The 15,710-nt window shown below is 33.1% G+C and overlaps 1 protein-coding gene across 1 annotated transcript; it reads left to right on the top strand.

Moving 5' to 3' along the window:
- The first annotated feature begins 1,178 nt into the window (after positions 1-1,178).
- LOC132281805 (S-locus-specific glycoprotein S13-like) lies at positions 1,179-2,447 on the top strand. The gene is made up of 2 exons (XM_059783476.1): positions 1,179-1,282; positions 2,054-2,447. The coding sequence occupies exons 1-2, from the start codon at positions 1,179-1,181 to the stop codon at positions 2,445-2,447; spliced, it is 498 nt and encodes a 165-aa protein (XP_059639459.1).
- Positions 2,448-15,710: the final 13,263 nt, after the last annotated feature.

The following is a 15,710-nucleotide window of genomic DNA, read 5'->3' on the forward strand; positions in this document are numbered from 1 at the left end:
GAAAAAAAAAAATTTATGTGAATTGATTACTTTTTTTTTTTTTTCTTTTCAATTCTTTCATTTTCTATATATATATAGTAGTTAACCATATTGTGAATAGATTGGAAACCATACTTCTCTTATTTCATATATTAACTCAAACTCAAATTTTATAACATTACTTCAATTAAAACTCAATATCATACCGTTATTTCAATTAAATTACATAAAATCCAAAAAAAAAATCCATCAAAGTGGAATATATATAAGTGGAATATATATATATTCCACCTCCTGTGAACAAAAAAAAAAAAAAAAGAAAGTAAATAATGAAGTATAGTCATATATATCCCATCAGGAAAGAAAGTAAAAAAAGAAGACAAACTGTTAAAAATAAAGAAAAAAATTAAAGTTAAATATATGTAACAAAGAAAGAAGGTTATTAAGTATAAAGAAAGAAGAAATAATTTAAAAGGGTAATTTGGTTTTAAAATTGAAGTTTTAAAATTCTAAAAAAATTAGGAAAGACACATTAATTATAACTTATTTTTTAATCAATTAGATGTGCGACTGTGTTTAGCACTCTTCTAATCTGTAATGTAGATCCAAAGACTAAACCGTTGTACGAGAAAAGCTCTTTATATACAGAGCTATTAAATGCGTTAATGAATACAATCCTACCGCTCTTACAAGTGGCGTTTGAATGATATCTATACTTTTTGGCTGGGGAAATAAGGAAAAAGAAAAATAAAAAGAGAAAAATAATCTACAAGTCATTATATATATATATATATATATAGCTAGGTTGTGAGAAAATGAGCTATCCATTTAAGTAACTAATTATAAATCGTGATCACTGTATTCATGTGATCATGAGATTCCAGCATGGTTATCAAAATCGCGATTCTGAGTCGTAGAATCGCACAATTCTACGATTTAAAATCCAAAATCGATTCAAATCGTAACAAAATCGTTTAATTGGTAGAATCGGGGATAGAATCGGTAGAATCGATGGTAGAATCGTACGATTCTACACGATTCGATCGATTCTACAAATTTCATAATACACTATCAAAGATTGTTATTCAATCATGAATCCTAAAGGTTTCATCACTCCGACTATACTACAGGTGAAGAGAAGAAGGGAATTCACTGGACAGTCACAGAAATCAGATTAAAATCACATAAATAGGCAAAACATGGTACCTTCGTCCTTGCTAGTTGGTAGAACTGGTCGCTGGTCTTCATCGCTGATCGTCAGTCGCTGCTCGCCGGTCGCTGCTTCATCGGTCGTTGCTCGCAGGTCGCTCATATTCTTTGAAAGCAAAGATAGATACTGACGGCCAGAGATAAGGCTACTGGCTTACGTGGACCGTCAGGATTATTCAGAATAAAAAAATTATATACAATATATAATTAAAATAAAAAATATATACGTGGGCCGTCAAGATACAATATATACGTGGGCCGTCAAGATACAATAAAAAATTATATATATATATATATATATATATATATATAATTAATTTAGTTTTCAAAATATTATAAATCTAAATATAATTACTAATATAATATAGGAGTTAATTTAATGCAAAAAATATCTCTTAAATGTCAAATTTTATTCCTTAATAGGTTATGTTGAGGTTAGATATATTTAATTATATGTTTTGTCCTTATTTTTGTTATATTTTACAGATCTTATTGTTTAAAAAGTTATTTTCAATTGTTTTTTCACAATTTGGTAGAATCTTACGATTCACGATCCGATTCTACGATTCCGATTCTACGGAGACTAAAACGATTTTGCGTAGAATCCCGATTTTAACAACCTTGGATTCCAGACAAGTTTCGTTGTAACTCTGCTCACACTATTACTTCTCTTCTGTGGCAGTAACACTACTACCGACACTGTAACACGCAACCGGTTCATCTCCGACACTAACAATTAAGCTCTTTTGTCCTCCAATGCCGATTTCAAACTAGGCTTCTTCAGTCCCGGAAAGTCTGCGAACCGATACCTTGGTATTTGGTTTAACAAAGTTTCCGAACCTACTATTGTCTGGGTCACTAATAGAGACACCCCAATCAAAAACAAAACCGGAGTTTTCAAGATCGCCGACGATGGCAACATCGCCATATTCGACACCGACAACGAAAAAGGGCTACCGCTGTGGTCTACCAATGTGTCATCAGTTATGATCAACTCGACCGCGGTGCTCTTACCTTCAGGCAATTTGGTTCTGATCACAACAAACGGGTCGGAGCATACCCACAATGTTGTTGTATGGCAAAGCTTTGATTACCCGACTGATTCGGTTTTACAGGGAATGAAACTGGGGTTGGATAGAAGGAGCGGTCTGAACAAGGTCCTGACTTCCTGGAAGTCAGGGGATGACCCGGCACCGGGGAAGTTCTCAATGGAGGTTGATATACACGGCTCGCCTCAGTTCTTCATGTACAAGAATTAAGCTCCGTACTGGCATGCCGGCCCATGGAACGATGTGACAATGAGTGGGATTCCGGCCCACAATTACTTCAAGACTCAGGACTTACGATGTTGACTATGATAGGGAAAAATAAACATATCTTGACATAACAATAGAGGCAACCAAGTTTTGACCAACCGCTAGATCTTTTCGGTGATCAACGATAATATTTTGTTATTAGGGGTAACGATTTCCATGGATAAGAATGATGACAAATCTTATCAAGAATAAGATTTCCATGGGATAAGTTCCATGGGATAAGGATGATGAAATTCCCTTATCGAGAAGAAGGGAAGCGACGATAAATAGGACGACGACTCGGGAATAAGGTACGACGAAAAAACTATTATTAAATCCCTACTTTCTTTTTAGACCTCCGGTGACTAACTTGATCGTCGAATAGCTCTTGGCAGGCACCACACCGGTGCTGTCAAGGTTCATTAATCTTCTCCTCTTTCCCTTGCAGGTAAACGGTGTCTTATCGGACCGTGTGAATTTCACCCTCAACAGTTGGCACTGTCTGTGGGAACGACGATTCTCTTGAATCAATTAATTACTCTGTGGATATATACATTTGCAGTTCGATATGGTTACCTAAGGGACACCATCGCAGGGATCTGGTCAAAGGGTAGAGTCAGGTGAAAACCTGGACGTCCCAAACGACCAGACACGGCTTGCAGCGTTAGAATTGCAGGTCTAAACTCTGAGTTAGGGTATAGACCAGTTGATTCAGCAAAATGCAGTGCTCCTGTAACATCTTGTTCCACCGGTTCAACAAAACTTACCAGGACAAGATCTCTCAAATCCAAACGGAGGTAATGGGAATCTTGAAGAGCAGGATAATCATCCCCCCCCCCCCCCCCCCCCCCCCAAAATGAGACTAAAGTGGAACAAAGCCAGGTGGGAACCCAACATAGAGAGGTGGTCCACCCATCTCTCCCACGGAGTTCCCGACCTCCTGAAAGCACAGCCTTCTGTTTTAAAGAAAAGACAAAGAAAGTTACCTATCTCGACCTGCAGATCAAGGATCTCAAGGGGAAAATGGAAGATGTAATGCAGGTTATGAAAGGGAAAAGTCCTGCTGCCGTAGATGACCTGGTACAAAGGACCAACTTGCCGTTCAGCCCCGCCGTTATGAAATGTCCACTACTTAGCAAGTTCAGGATGCCCTCGTTCGAAAGCTTTAATGGGACCAAAGATCCCTTCGATCACCTGGAAACTTTTCAAGCTCTTATGCATTTACACGCTGTGCCAGACAAAATCATGTGCTAAGCTTTTCTTACTACACTTAAGGGATCAGCAAGAGTTTGGTTCAACAAGCTGAAGCCAGGAACCATCAACACCTTTGAAGAACTGAGTAAGCAGTTTGTGAGCCACTTCATTGCAGGTTAGAGGCATAGAAGGCCGACTACCTACCTGTTTACCGTGGAGCAATAAAAGGAAGAGTCGATTCGGGAATACATCACCCAATTCAACGCAGAGATGTTGCAGGTAGAAGCGGTAGACGACAAGGTAGCTTTGACCACTTTCATATGAGGACTCTAAACCTCCATATTCTTGTTCTCCTTATCAAAAGAACCTCCCACCAGCATGATAGAGTTGCTGATCAGAGCGTAAAAACACATCAACGGTGAAGACACCATGAATGCATAGAAGGAAGAAGAGGACTAGAAATTGTCTCATGGCTGGAATTAGCCTTATCAAGTCATTCACAATAAAGACTGGGGGCATTTTAGTTAATCATTTTAAATGGAGGGTAGCTCCCTCACGTGCTATCTTGTTTTTAATAAGCCTTGAGGCAATGATGGTCTTTAATAAAATTCTTTTCAGTTGCCTTGACTCTTGGTCAATTATCTTTATACATGCAGTATCCCCGTACTATAAGAGATAGTAAATGAGTATCCTGTATTATAAAGACCCGGACTAAGTGAATCCCGTAATCCGTATCCCCGTACTATAAGGGATAGTAAATGAGTTTCCTGTATTACAAGGACCCGGGCTGAATGACTCCCGTAATCCATATCCCTGGACTATAGGGGATAGTAAATGAGTATCATGTATTATAAGGACCCGGACTGAATGAATCTCGTAATCCATATCCCCGAACTATAGGGGATAAGTATCCTGTATTATCAGGACCCGAGCTGAAAGAATCCCGTAATTCATATCCCCGTAATATAAGGGATAATAAATGAGTGTCCTGTACTACAAGGACCCGGGCTGAATGAATCCCGTAATTAATATCCCCTTATAATAAGGGATAGTAAATAAAAATCCCATACTAAAGGGGTGAGCTGAGTAAAGCTTATAAAGTTCAATTCCCTTATTAAAGGAGTGACGACCTGAGTAAAGCTTGTACAATTTATTCCCTTACCTAGAGAAGATTACCCAAGGATACCAAAACTAGTACCCAGGGGCAGAGTACCCAAGGGTACTAAAAATAGTACCCAGGGGCAGAGCACTTCGGGCGAAGATTACCCAAGGGTACTAGAAGTAATACCCAGGGGCAGAGTACCCAAGAGTACAAAAAATAGTACCCAAGGGAAGATTACCCAAGGGTACCAACACTAGTACCCAGGGCAGAGTACCCAAGGGTACTAAAAATAATACCCAGGGACAGAGCACCTAGGGGAAGATTACCCAAGGGTACTAAAAATAGTACCCAGGGGCAGAGTACCCAACGGTACCAAAACTAGTACCCAGGGGCAGAGCACCCTAGGGGAAGATTATCCAAGGGTACTAAAAATAGTACCCAGGGGCAGAGTACCCAAGGGTACGAAAAATAGTACCCAGGGACAGAATACCCAAAAGCACTAAGAATAGTACCCAAGGCAGAGTACCCAAGGGTACTAAGAATAGTACCAGAGGAACAGTACCCAAGGGAAGCGTACCAAAATAAATAAATAAATTGTTACTGTTCATATGAACAGTACCCCCGGGTACTGTTCCCAGGGCCAAAAAAAAAAAAAAAATCCGTTACTATTCATATGAACAGTACCCCGCGGCTACTGTTCCCAGGGGATATATATATATATATATATATATATATATATATATATATATATATAATCTACTATTCAATGAACAGTACCCTCGGGTACTGTTCCCAAGGGAACAGTGTTGGGGGCCAAAAAAAAAAAAAAAATCTTACATTCCCAAAGCTAGACGAGCAAGCTTGGGAATGGGGGCAACTGATAGAGAAAAATAAACCTACCTTAACCTAACAATAAAGGCAACCAAGTGTTGACAAGTCGCCAGATCTTTTCGGTGATCAACGATAATATTTTGTTATTAGGGGTAAAAATTTTCATGGATAAGATTGATGACAAATCTTATGCAGGATAAGATTTCCATGGGGATGATGACAAATCTTATCAAGGATCAGATTTCCATAGGATAAGGATGATGAAATTCCCTTATCGAAAAAAAGGGAAGCGACAATAAATAGGACGACGACTCGGGAATAAGGTACGACGAAAAAACTATTATTAAATCTCTGCCTTCTTTTTAGACCTTCGGTGACTAACTTGATCGTCGGAGAGCTCTTGGCAGGCACCACACCGGTGCTGTCAAGGTTTATCGATCTTCTCCTTTTTCCCTTGCAGATAAACGGTGTCGTATCGGACCGTGTGAATTTCACCCTCAAAAGACTACACCAATGAAGCTGCTCTCTTCAATTGGAGTTTTACAAACAATATTTGAAATTGCTAGGCCAATATGGCAAAAATATTAACAAACGTACAGTTAAGTAGTTACATATCTATATATTATAATCCACACAATCTAGATTAAAACGAAGTGGATGCAAAATTGTTGGACAGTTAGCATTAGGTATCGTATAGTATCACAGTGCCAAATACTTGGACTTTTCAAAGACTTGTGTTATTACCGTTGGGAACAGTCCAACGGGCGATATGGCGACTGGATACCAAAGAATGGGCTAAGTTTTTTGTGGCACCGCAAGATCGTTGTGACCAATACTCACGGTGCGGAGTGTCAACCATGTGCAACTCTTACAATGCCATGGAGTGCACCTGTTTGCCTGGATTCGAACCATGGTCCCCTGTCGATTGGTTCATAAGGTGTGTGGAGAATGAGAATGAGAAGGAGAAGGAGAAGGAGAAGAGGCAAGCGGGTAGGTGTGGGAAGGGTGGCGGTGAAGGATTTATAAAACTAGGAAATGCGAAGATTCCAGAGGCTAGAATATCAGAATTGTATAGGAATGTGAGCTTACAAGAATGTGAAAAGGAGTGCTTGAACAAATGTAACTGCACGGGGTATGCTAGTGCCAATATCAATGTTGGGGGACGCGGTTGCTATGCATGATTTGGTGAGCTAAATGATATCAGACAGTACAATCATAACGAAGGCGGACAAGATTTTTACCTACTCGTAGACGCTGTTGAGCTTGGTATGTGCATTTTAATTCTCTTCATACATTAGACCAATGATTTTTTAATTTCCTTTTTTTTTTGTTTGCGGATAAAATAGGGCAAATGAATGTTTAGCTATTCGATAATCAATTAATATTTGGTGAAAAGTAGGTTTGGACCTTTTTTTTTTTTTTTTTTTTCTTTTTTCTTTTTTTTTAGTTAAATTGAATTAAAACTCTACCTAACTATCATTTCGACATTCACAATAGTTTTGTAAGTATCTTGTTAGGAGTGAAAGTTTTAGAGAAAAAATTAATCTCTATTTCAACGTAAAATATTTATTTTAAAATCAAGCCTTAATGCAATTTAGTCTTTTACTTTCGTTAATTACGACTGCCTTAAAAAATCTAAAATGATTTATGGCATTTATAATATAAAAAAATCAGAAGTCCAACGCATGGAAGTCAAGAAAAACAGTGAGTCAGTCCACTGCGGGGCGAAGTAAGTTCAGTACTGGCACCAAGACATTTCGAAGCTGTACAAAAATATTATATGCATTGAAAGTGACACTAGATGTGAAAACGGGTGTTTTTTTTTTGTTTTTTTTGTTCTTTTTATTTTTTCCTAAGACGGGTGTCTTCTTCATTTTTTTTTTTTTTTTGTTAATCTGTTGATACATTGACCTGAGTTTACTTGTAGAACTAGTTGACTTAATGTTAGAATATTTTTTTTGCCAACTCCCACTTGCCAAGTGGGAAATTTGTAATCTTTAAGATGAAAGTAATGTCTACCGACCTCTAGTAATTTTGTCATAAACAATAAATACAAAACCAATATATTGCATATATGATATATGATCAGATACACATTTCCGATTCAAATTTGAGATTTGATTCTGAATTTGATGTGATAATAATTAAAAAGATATTAATATATTTTATTGAGCACTGCCCATAAAAACTTTAAGAATAAGATGTTGTATATCTTTATCCAAGTCACTCTATGTTTTTTTTAGGCTAGTTTCTTTCTCCCAATATTTTCTTTCCAATATTATAAAGATCCATAGCCTTCTCTACCACATATAATTATTATAACACGTTAAAGCTCATCAAAATAGTCCTCTTCTACAATCCATTTGACAATTGTCAATAACTGATTTTGTTTATAGGTGCCTTAATTTTTTTTGGGAATAATCATCCATAATTCTAAGTTATAACTATGCGGAAGAGATACAAACAAAATCCTATATTTTGGAGTTATATATAATTTCAAAAAATTATTTACACATCATTCGATTCTCTTCATGGTTAAAGCTTCAATATATAAACAAATATATATATATATATATATGTGCGCGCGCGCTCACACACACTATGTTTAAGCAAAAATTTAGAACTAAGCAGTTATGGTTGTCACAATTTCCAAAGTAACGATCCAAGAAAAAGAAAATTCGCTCCCAAAAAAAAATTTGAGTGACTCTATCCTACTTTTAAAATGAAATCTAATTACGCCACGTATGATAGTATCATTAGTGATAAAATCATGAAAAATATTTCGTGATGCCTATCATTTTCATAGCTACTCTATCTTAATAGATATTATACTTCATTCTTTTATGCATTTGTATTTCCTATTTTAGCAAACTAAATAAATTGTCAATGGAAAGAAAAAGAAAGAACAACAATTACACTGGGTTATTTAACTATTAAAAAAAAAAAAAAATACACTGCTTTTCTCTCTCCATCTCTAATTTGTTTTCTCTAGTAATATTTTATTATTATTATTACCTTCATCACTTTCTATATTACTGTTGGTATCTCTTTCAAATTTAACCTCAATCAGAAAATAGCAAATCCAAATACAATTATAAAAAGTTTTAAATAAATTATGTAAATTAGGGTTCTTATTCATCATAAAAAAGTCATTCATTCATGATAAAAAATTATAACTTTTATTTTTAATTATTTGATGATTTAATAGAAAGGGAGTTCTTATTCACCAGAAAAATGTCACTCATTCATGATATCATTCATGATAAAAAAAGTTATAACTTTAAGTTTTAATTATTTAAAGATTTAATCGAAAAGAGTCCCCAAATCAATTAAAATTATTAAGTTATATAAGGTTTGGATTTCATAATAATAAGTTTTATTGGGCACCCAAAGGAAAATTAGACGAGCCTAAAGCTAAAACAAGGCCCAAACAAAAACCACCCACCCCAGGCTAGCCACTGCTATTCAAAGAAGAAGCAGCAGCAGAGCAGAGGACAGGAAGAGGTCGTTAGTTTTAATAAAATAATTTACATATAGGAATCAAGAATATTATAATTAATTAAAGAGATAATTTAGTCTTGTATCTGATTGATGATTAACTCATATATACTTTTAGATTTTGGAGGATAGCCTTAGACTTCTTTGTGATCTAGTAAAATATTAAAGTGTTTTACCCTCTTCTGAGAGTTGTCCTTCGTTAGGACTAAATAAATGTTTTAAAACCATTATATATAACAATAATAGAGGGTGACGGCTTCTCTACAAACAAACTTACCTAGTCTTCCTTCCTATCATGAAAATTTAAATATTAATAATTAGAATTAAATTATACAAAATAGGTTAGAAAACCACAATACAACGGTATAAAACCATATTCCCAATTAGACCACAAAATTGGAAAATATTTTCCAACCCAATCCATCAATTACTCCCTCTGTCCCTAATTAGTAGTCCATTTTTCTCTTTTTACATGTCCCAAATTAGTTATGCTTTTTAAAAAGTCAAAATATCTTTTCATTATATTTCCATCATTGTCCTTTATCTTTTTAAAAAATTTCAAACTTTGTAACTATATATATTTAAATTAAAAAGGACAATTTAGTAATTTTAAAAGGGAACAATGCATTAATTGCATGTCCCCTTAAAAACTCAAATTTCTAAACATGAACTTCTATTTTGGGACAGAGGTAGTATTAATAATTACATTGCAATCTTATTATAGAAAACTTAGTACATAGGACCATAAAATAATTTTTATTATTTATATATAAAAATTTCCAATAGAGGAAGGCCCAGAAATCTAGAGCATAGGACTATGGAGGTATGACATTTATCATTGAGCTTGGAAGGCTCCACTCACAAGCCACAGACCTCGAAGTTGTACAATCAATGTGGTGAGCAGTAGAGAGCTTGCACCGAACACAGTCTTCAATCTGCTTGCAAAGCTCCTCCACTGTCAAGCGCTTCCAATTAAATGTCCTATTGTTCCTTTCTCTCTAAAGATAGTAAACAGTCCCAGCATATGCCATAGCTTTGCTAGATTTATTGTGTGTACAATCTGTGAAAAAATTTTGATTTGTACATTTGAATCTATACAGTTTATACTAAGACTTGCGATGAAAATGAGATTCTTGTGCTACAAATCATGCTAAGAGGAAAGGTAAATTGATTACGGAAACTTGGTTGCACTTTTATTTTGTTAAGCGAATACATTTAATTACCTTTAGTAGTGTTTGTGTGTGTGTGTGTGTGTGTGTGTGTGTGTGTGTGTGTGTATTGCATGTTGAAACAAAATGACAAGGGTGAAATAAAAGCTGCGATGCAACCCCCAATGAAGAAACTTAAATAACAAAGAAACCAGTAGATTTTGTTCTAAAACTGTTATGTTGGTACTCATTTTGTTATTCTGCTGTTTTTTGTAACTGTATCATTGTATTCAGACCTCATGCAGAAGCAAAAATATTGAGAAATATTACTTTTGGACTCCACGACTAATTTGGCAAACAATAATTCCCCAAGTCCAAATAACCATGAACTGAGTAAATTGAGTTCGATTTATAATTTTCAACAAAAAAAGGCAGTATAGGTCTTTACCAAGGACTGATCTATCAGTGCACATGAGTTAAAGCTAGGGATGGTGAACTGGTACAAACCATATCTCATTGCAGTATATTAACGATCAGTTTTCTCAGCAACCAAATGAATGATTTGGACATGGTGAATGGAACCTAGCTTCTATATGCAAGCAGCAAGTCCATCTTCAAGTCCATTAATTTCTTTAGAATTCGGTATCAAAATGTTATTCATATCCCCTGTAAATTTAGGTTCCTTCCCAGACTTAAAAATGTTTGTTTTGGAGCAGAGCTTTCCACTTAGCTTAAATTAGAAAATGTTATCATTGTTCTCAAGTAACAATAGCTTTTAGAGCATTGTTGCAATGATATCTATGCTTCTTTAAAACCTATATATACGCGCACACATTATATTGAATAAATATTTGTTTGAGTTAATTTCAACCTACAGGGTCAGTTATCAAATGGACAAGAGATAGCAGTCAAAAGGCTATCAACGAACTCAGGACAAGGAGTCATTGAATTCAAAAATGAGATGTTGTTGATTGCAAAACTTCAGCACAGAAATCTTGTCAGGGTTCTAGGTTGTTGCATTGAGAATGAGAAAACAATGCTCATCTATGAATATTTGCCAAATAAAAGCTTGGGCTATTTTATATTCAGTATGATCCCCCTTCATTACATATATATATATATACACACACACACACACACACACATGCAGTTGTTATATTTATTTTTATTCCAGTAAACCATATGTTTATTCTAGTATATTTATATATATGTGTGCGCGTTTAAATCAAATGAAACAAGGAAGTCATTATTGGATTGGAAAAAATGATATGAAATCATTGTTGGGATTGCTCGAGGGATCCTTTATTTACATCAAGACTCCAAGTTAAGAATTATTCATAGAGATTTGAAAGCCAACAATATTCTTCTAGACGACGAGCTGAACCCCAAAATCTCAGATTTTAGTACTGTAAGAATTTTTGGAGGAAATCAAATCGAAGCAAAGACCAAGAGAGTTATGGGAACATTGTAATAAGTGTCAAGCCACATAAAAATAATAATAATAAAAAATAAAAATAAAAATTTTTATCCTTAATTACTTCATTTTCTATTTCACATTGCTAACTATAGAAAGAAATTTATATCAACTATACTGCAATAGCCCTTGGATAAGTTAATGTACAGATTAGCTTTGCAATTATATTCTCTTTTCACTTTGTGGTATGCAGTGGCTATATATCACCTGTGTACGCTCTAGATGGCCTCTTTTCAGTCTTTAACTTTGGAATCATGGTACTAGAGGCCATCAGCGGCAGGAAGAACTTGGGATTTTTTTCATGATAATCCCTTTTCAAATTTGATAGGTCATGTAAGGAAAATACTTATATTCGATCTACTGATCTTCAATATGCTAAAATTTACTTTTTATTGGTATAGATTTTTCTTACAAGAATGAGTTAGAACCGTTTCAGGTGTGGAAGCTTTGGAGTGAGGACACTGCCTTAGAGATAATAGATTCGTCACTGGGTGATTCATGTCCAACGCGTGAAATCCTCCGATGCATTCAGGTTGGGCTATTGTGTGTACAAGACAAAGCAACAAACAGACCAACTATGTCATCTGTTGTTTTCATGTTAAGTAATGAAACAAATCTTCCTTCACCAAAGCAACCAGCATTCACTGCTCCAAGAAGTGAGAACATATCAGAATCAACATCTACGGGAACAAGGTCATCATCTATAAATGAAGTTACAATTACTGTGCTTGATAGCCGATAAACTTGGTAGGAATTGTAAGGAGTTCTTATATATATATTGTGTACTTTTAACCTGCAAGCCAGATTGTACATGTGTGTGTGTGGAGAAATGCCAATTCACAACTGTGTGGCATGGTGTAGCTAGATTGCTACAGTTGGTGTGTTGATGATACTGGAGTTGTATGATGAAATGGCATTTGCCGGAACCATGTTTTGGAAATTCTAGAACATATCTCTTCTTCAAAAATCTTAAATACCACCATTATTATTTATTTTTTCCATTATTGATTCTGATTGATTTCACCTCTTCTCAATTAGCCAATACAAATTTCCTTGTGCTGATACCATTGCAAAGGACTGGAATCTTCCCATGCCTTGCTTTGACTCTTTCGAGAAGAAAATCTTCTTCTCTTTCAGCGGATACTGTCATATACCCCGTTTGGCTTGCTTGTTTTGTGGTGGTGGTTGATGTTCCCGCCTCATTGTTATTCCTTTAGTTAGTTAATTGGTTCTTTGGGCTGGGCTTCTGGCTACCCTTTTTTGTGGATCTTGTTTCAGTTCCCACCTTTCCTTTACCCTCTTGGGCTTCTAGCCTTCTACCCTTTTCTATTGTAGGCCCATCGTATGTATCCCAATACTCTATGTACACTTCTTCGCTTGTTTATAAACAAACTTGCTGCGTTTCTAATTAATGATATTTTCTCTTTAGCAGGAAAAATAAAAAAAAAATAAACTTATTTATTTACCCCACAAAAAAAGAAAAAACACATAAAACATAATGTTGATTACTAGAACTTTTTACTTGTTATTTTTTGCACCCACAATGGATAATTTTGGAGTATGATCACATTAACTCATGAGTTATTGTTTCATTTAATGTGAGAGTTATGACAACTTTATTTGTAAGATAAATATTTTTTTATTTTTTCCAAACTACACAATTCAAAAAAAAAAATTCAGGAGGCACATTGTAGTATTATACTTTATAACATATATTTGCAATAAAATTTATGTGCATATAAAAGTCAATACTTATGAATATATACATATAGAAAGAGAGAGTGAAATTTTATGAATGAAATTAATTTACATATATAGAATACACAAGAATTAAGAAAACAATTTAGGAAAAAAAGTAAGATATATATATATATATATATATAATTCTATGAGGGAAGGAGAAAATTAAGGGTGCACTTTTCATATTTTCATAAAAAAAATATATATTATAAATATTCGCACCCCACTTTTCTATATTACACTACACTTTTCTTTTGTCTATAAAATAAATGACAAAAAAATCCCTAAGCTAATTAATGTATCATCTCTTATTTTATTATACCCTAATTATCATTTGCACTATAAACTTTCTTCTTCTTTTTTTCCTTATTTACTTACTCTAATGCCTTTTTTTTTTTTTTGGGAGACATATTAATACTCTACTTTTCTCAGATTGCACTCAATTTATCATTTTCTTTTAAAGGAAATGACAAGAAGGTCCTTAAATTCATTAATGCACAATTCTTTAATTTATAATATCATAACTACCCTTTATATAACTTTAATTTTTTTTTACCTTTCTTTACTATTTTTTTTCCTTTCTTTTTTCTTTTTTTTTTTTCCGAAGGTCCAAAGAAAGTAATTTATTCCATAGTAAATTTTTTTTATTTGTACAATCCAAAGAAATATTTATTCAACAAAATTATCTTTTTTTCAATTCTGTCAAAAGATGTAACTTTATTTTTTGGTAATTTTTTATGGGTCCTGTCAAAATAAATACTTTATTCGATAAAAATAACCTTTTATTTATTTTATTTTTTTTTGGGTCTTGTCAAAAGAGATTATTTATTCAATAAAGATAATTTTTTTTTTTAATCATCTTCCTTTTGTACTTTTTATTATTATATTTTTTGAGAATCTTGACCAAAGAGATAATTTATTCAATAAAAATATTTTTTTGGAATTTTTTTTTTTTTTTTTTTTTTTTATGTCAAAAGAGATAATTTTTTAAATGGTTGCTTTTAATTTTTTTGATCCGATCAAAAGAGACAATTTATTCAACATAACAAAATTTTATTTTATTTTGTGTCCCTTTTAAAAATATTATTCAAATTTTATTTTATTTTATATGTGTTGTCAAAAGATACTTAAAATATTAAAGATTAGAGATAAGAAGAGAAAATATGAAAAGACATTTGTGTCATTTAAAAAATTATTATTATTTACTTGTAAAGTTAATGTTATAATTGTCATTTCATTTAAGATGGTAGTACAAATGTTAAAAAGTGGAGTGCTAATATTGCCTTCCTTTTTTTTTTTTTTAGGAAAATTATACTTAATTATTTGAAGTTATTTTAAGAACTTAAAATACCCAAATAAATCATTAAAAGGAAGGGACCACACCAACAAGGGTGAAGCCAGAAATTAAATCCTGGGGGCATAATTAAAAAAAAAAATCAATTAATTCTTCAAATAAAGAGGTTTTAAAAAAAATTACTTAAAATAATATTTTAAAAAGGAAAGAAAAATGAGGGAACTCAGGAAAAAAATTGGACTTTGATTCAAAAAGGAAAATTTGACTTTTTGTTAAGGAAATTAAACGAATTTAAAGAGTAACATAGAAAAGAAATACAAAATTTAAAAAAGAATTTTAGAAAATAAAAATTTTAGGGGGGCATTATAAGAATTTTTTCATATATAGATATAAAAATACATAAATTTAGTATATATATTATACTAATATCTTCCATAAGTTCTATTGTTATTTTGAAAAATAAATAATAAACCCTAAGGCTCCGTTTGGTTAGAAGAAAATAAGCTAGAAAAGAAATGAAATAGAAAGTGAAGTGAAAGAAAAATAATAAAAAAAATAAAAAAATTCTAGCATGCATTTGATTAGAATGAAAATTTATCCAAGAAAATTGTAGAAAAATATTAGTTTGTTAGTTTGGATAGTGAAAAAAAAGTGATTATGCTATCTTGTGAAGTAAAATAATGGATTATTAAATTCAAATATATAATTTTTTATATTTATTTTTATTATTTATATTTAGAATAAGGCTTCATTATATTTCCTTAGGTAAAAGTAATTATTAGTTTAAGATAAACAAATTAAAAATAAATAAAAAATTAAAGATGAAGAGGCAATACTACTGTTTGGAAGAAAAATCAAATATTTCACCATATAATATATATATATATATATATATATATATATATATATATATATATATATATATCTCCATATTGGATTATGAGTG

This window comes from Cornus florida, unplaced genomic scaffold (genome assembly GCF_030987335.1).
Source record: "Cornus florida cultivar Cherokee Brave unplaced genomic scaffold, ASM3098733v1 CherokeeBrave_3.0.0_Hap2_Chr01, whole genome shotgun sequence".
Taxonomy (NCBI): Eukaryota; Viridiplantae; Streptophyta; class Magnoliopsida; order Cornales; family Cornaceae; genus Cornus; species Cornus florida.

What these genes read in the sequence shown, in the direction of transcription:
- LOC132281805 (XM_059783476.1), top strand. Translation starts at nt 1,179, where the DNA reads ATGGTACCTTCGTCCTTGCTAGTTGGTAGAACTGGTCGCTGGTCTTCA. An exon ending in TCATCGGTCGTTGCTCGCAG is followed by an intron (nt 1,283 to 2,053) that starts GTCGCTCATATT and finishes GGTCACTAATAG; the next exon opens with AGACACCCCAATCAAAAACA.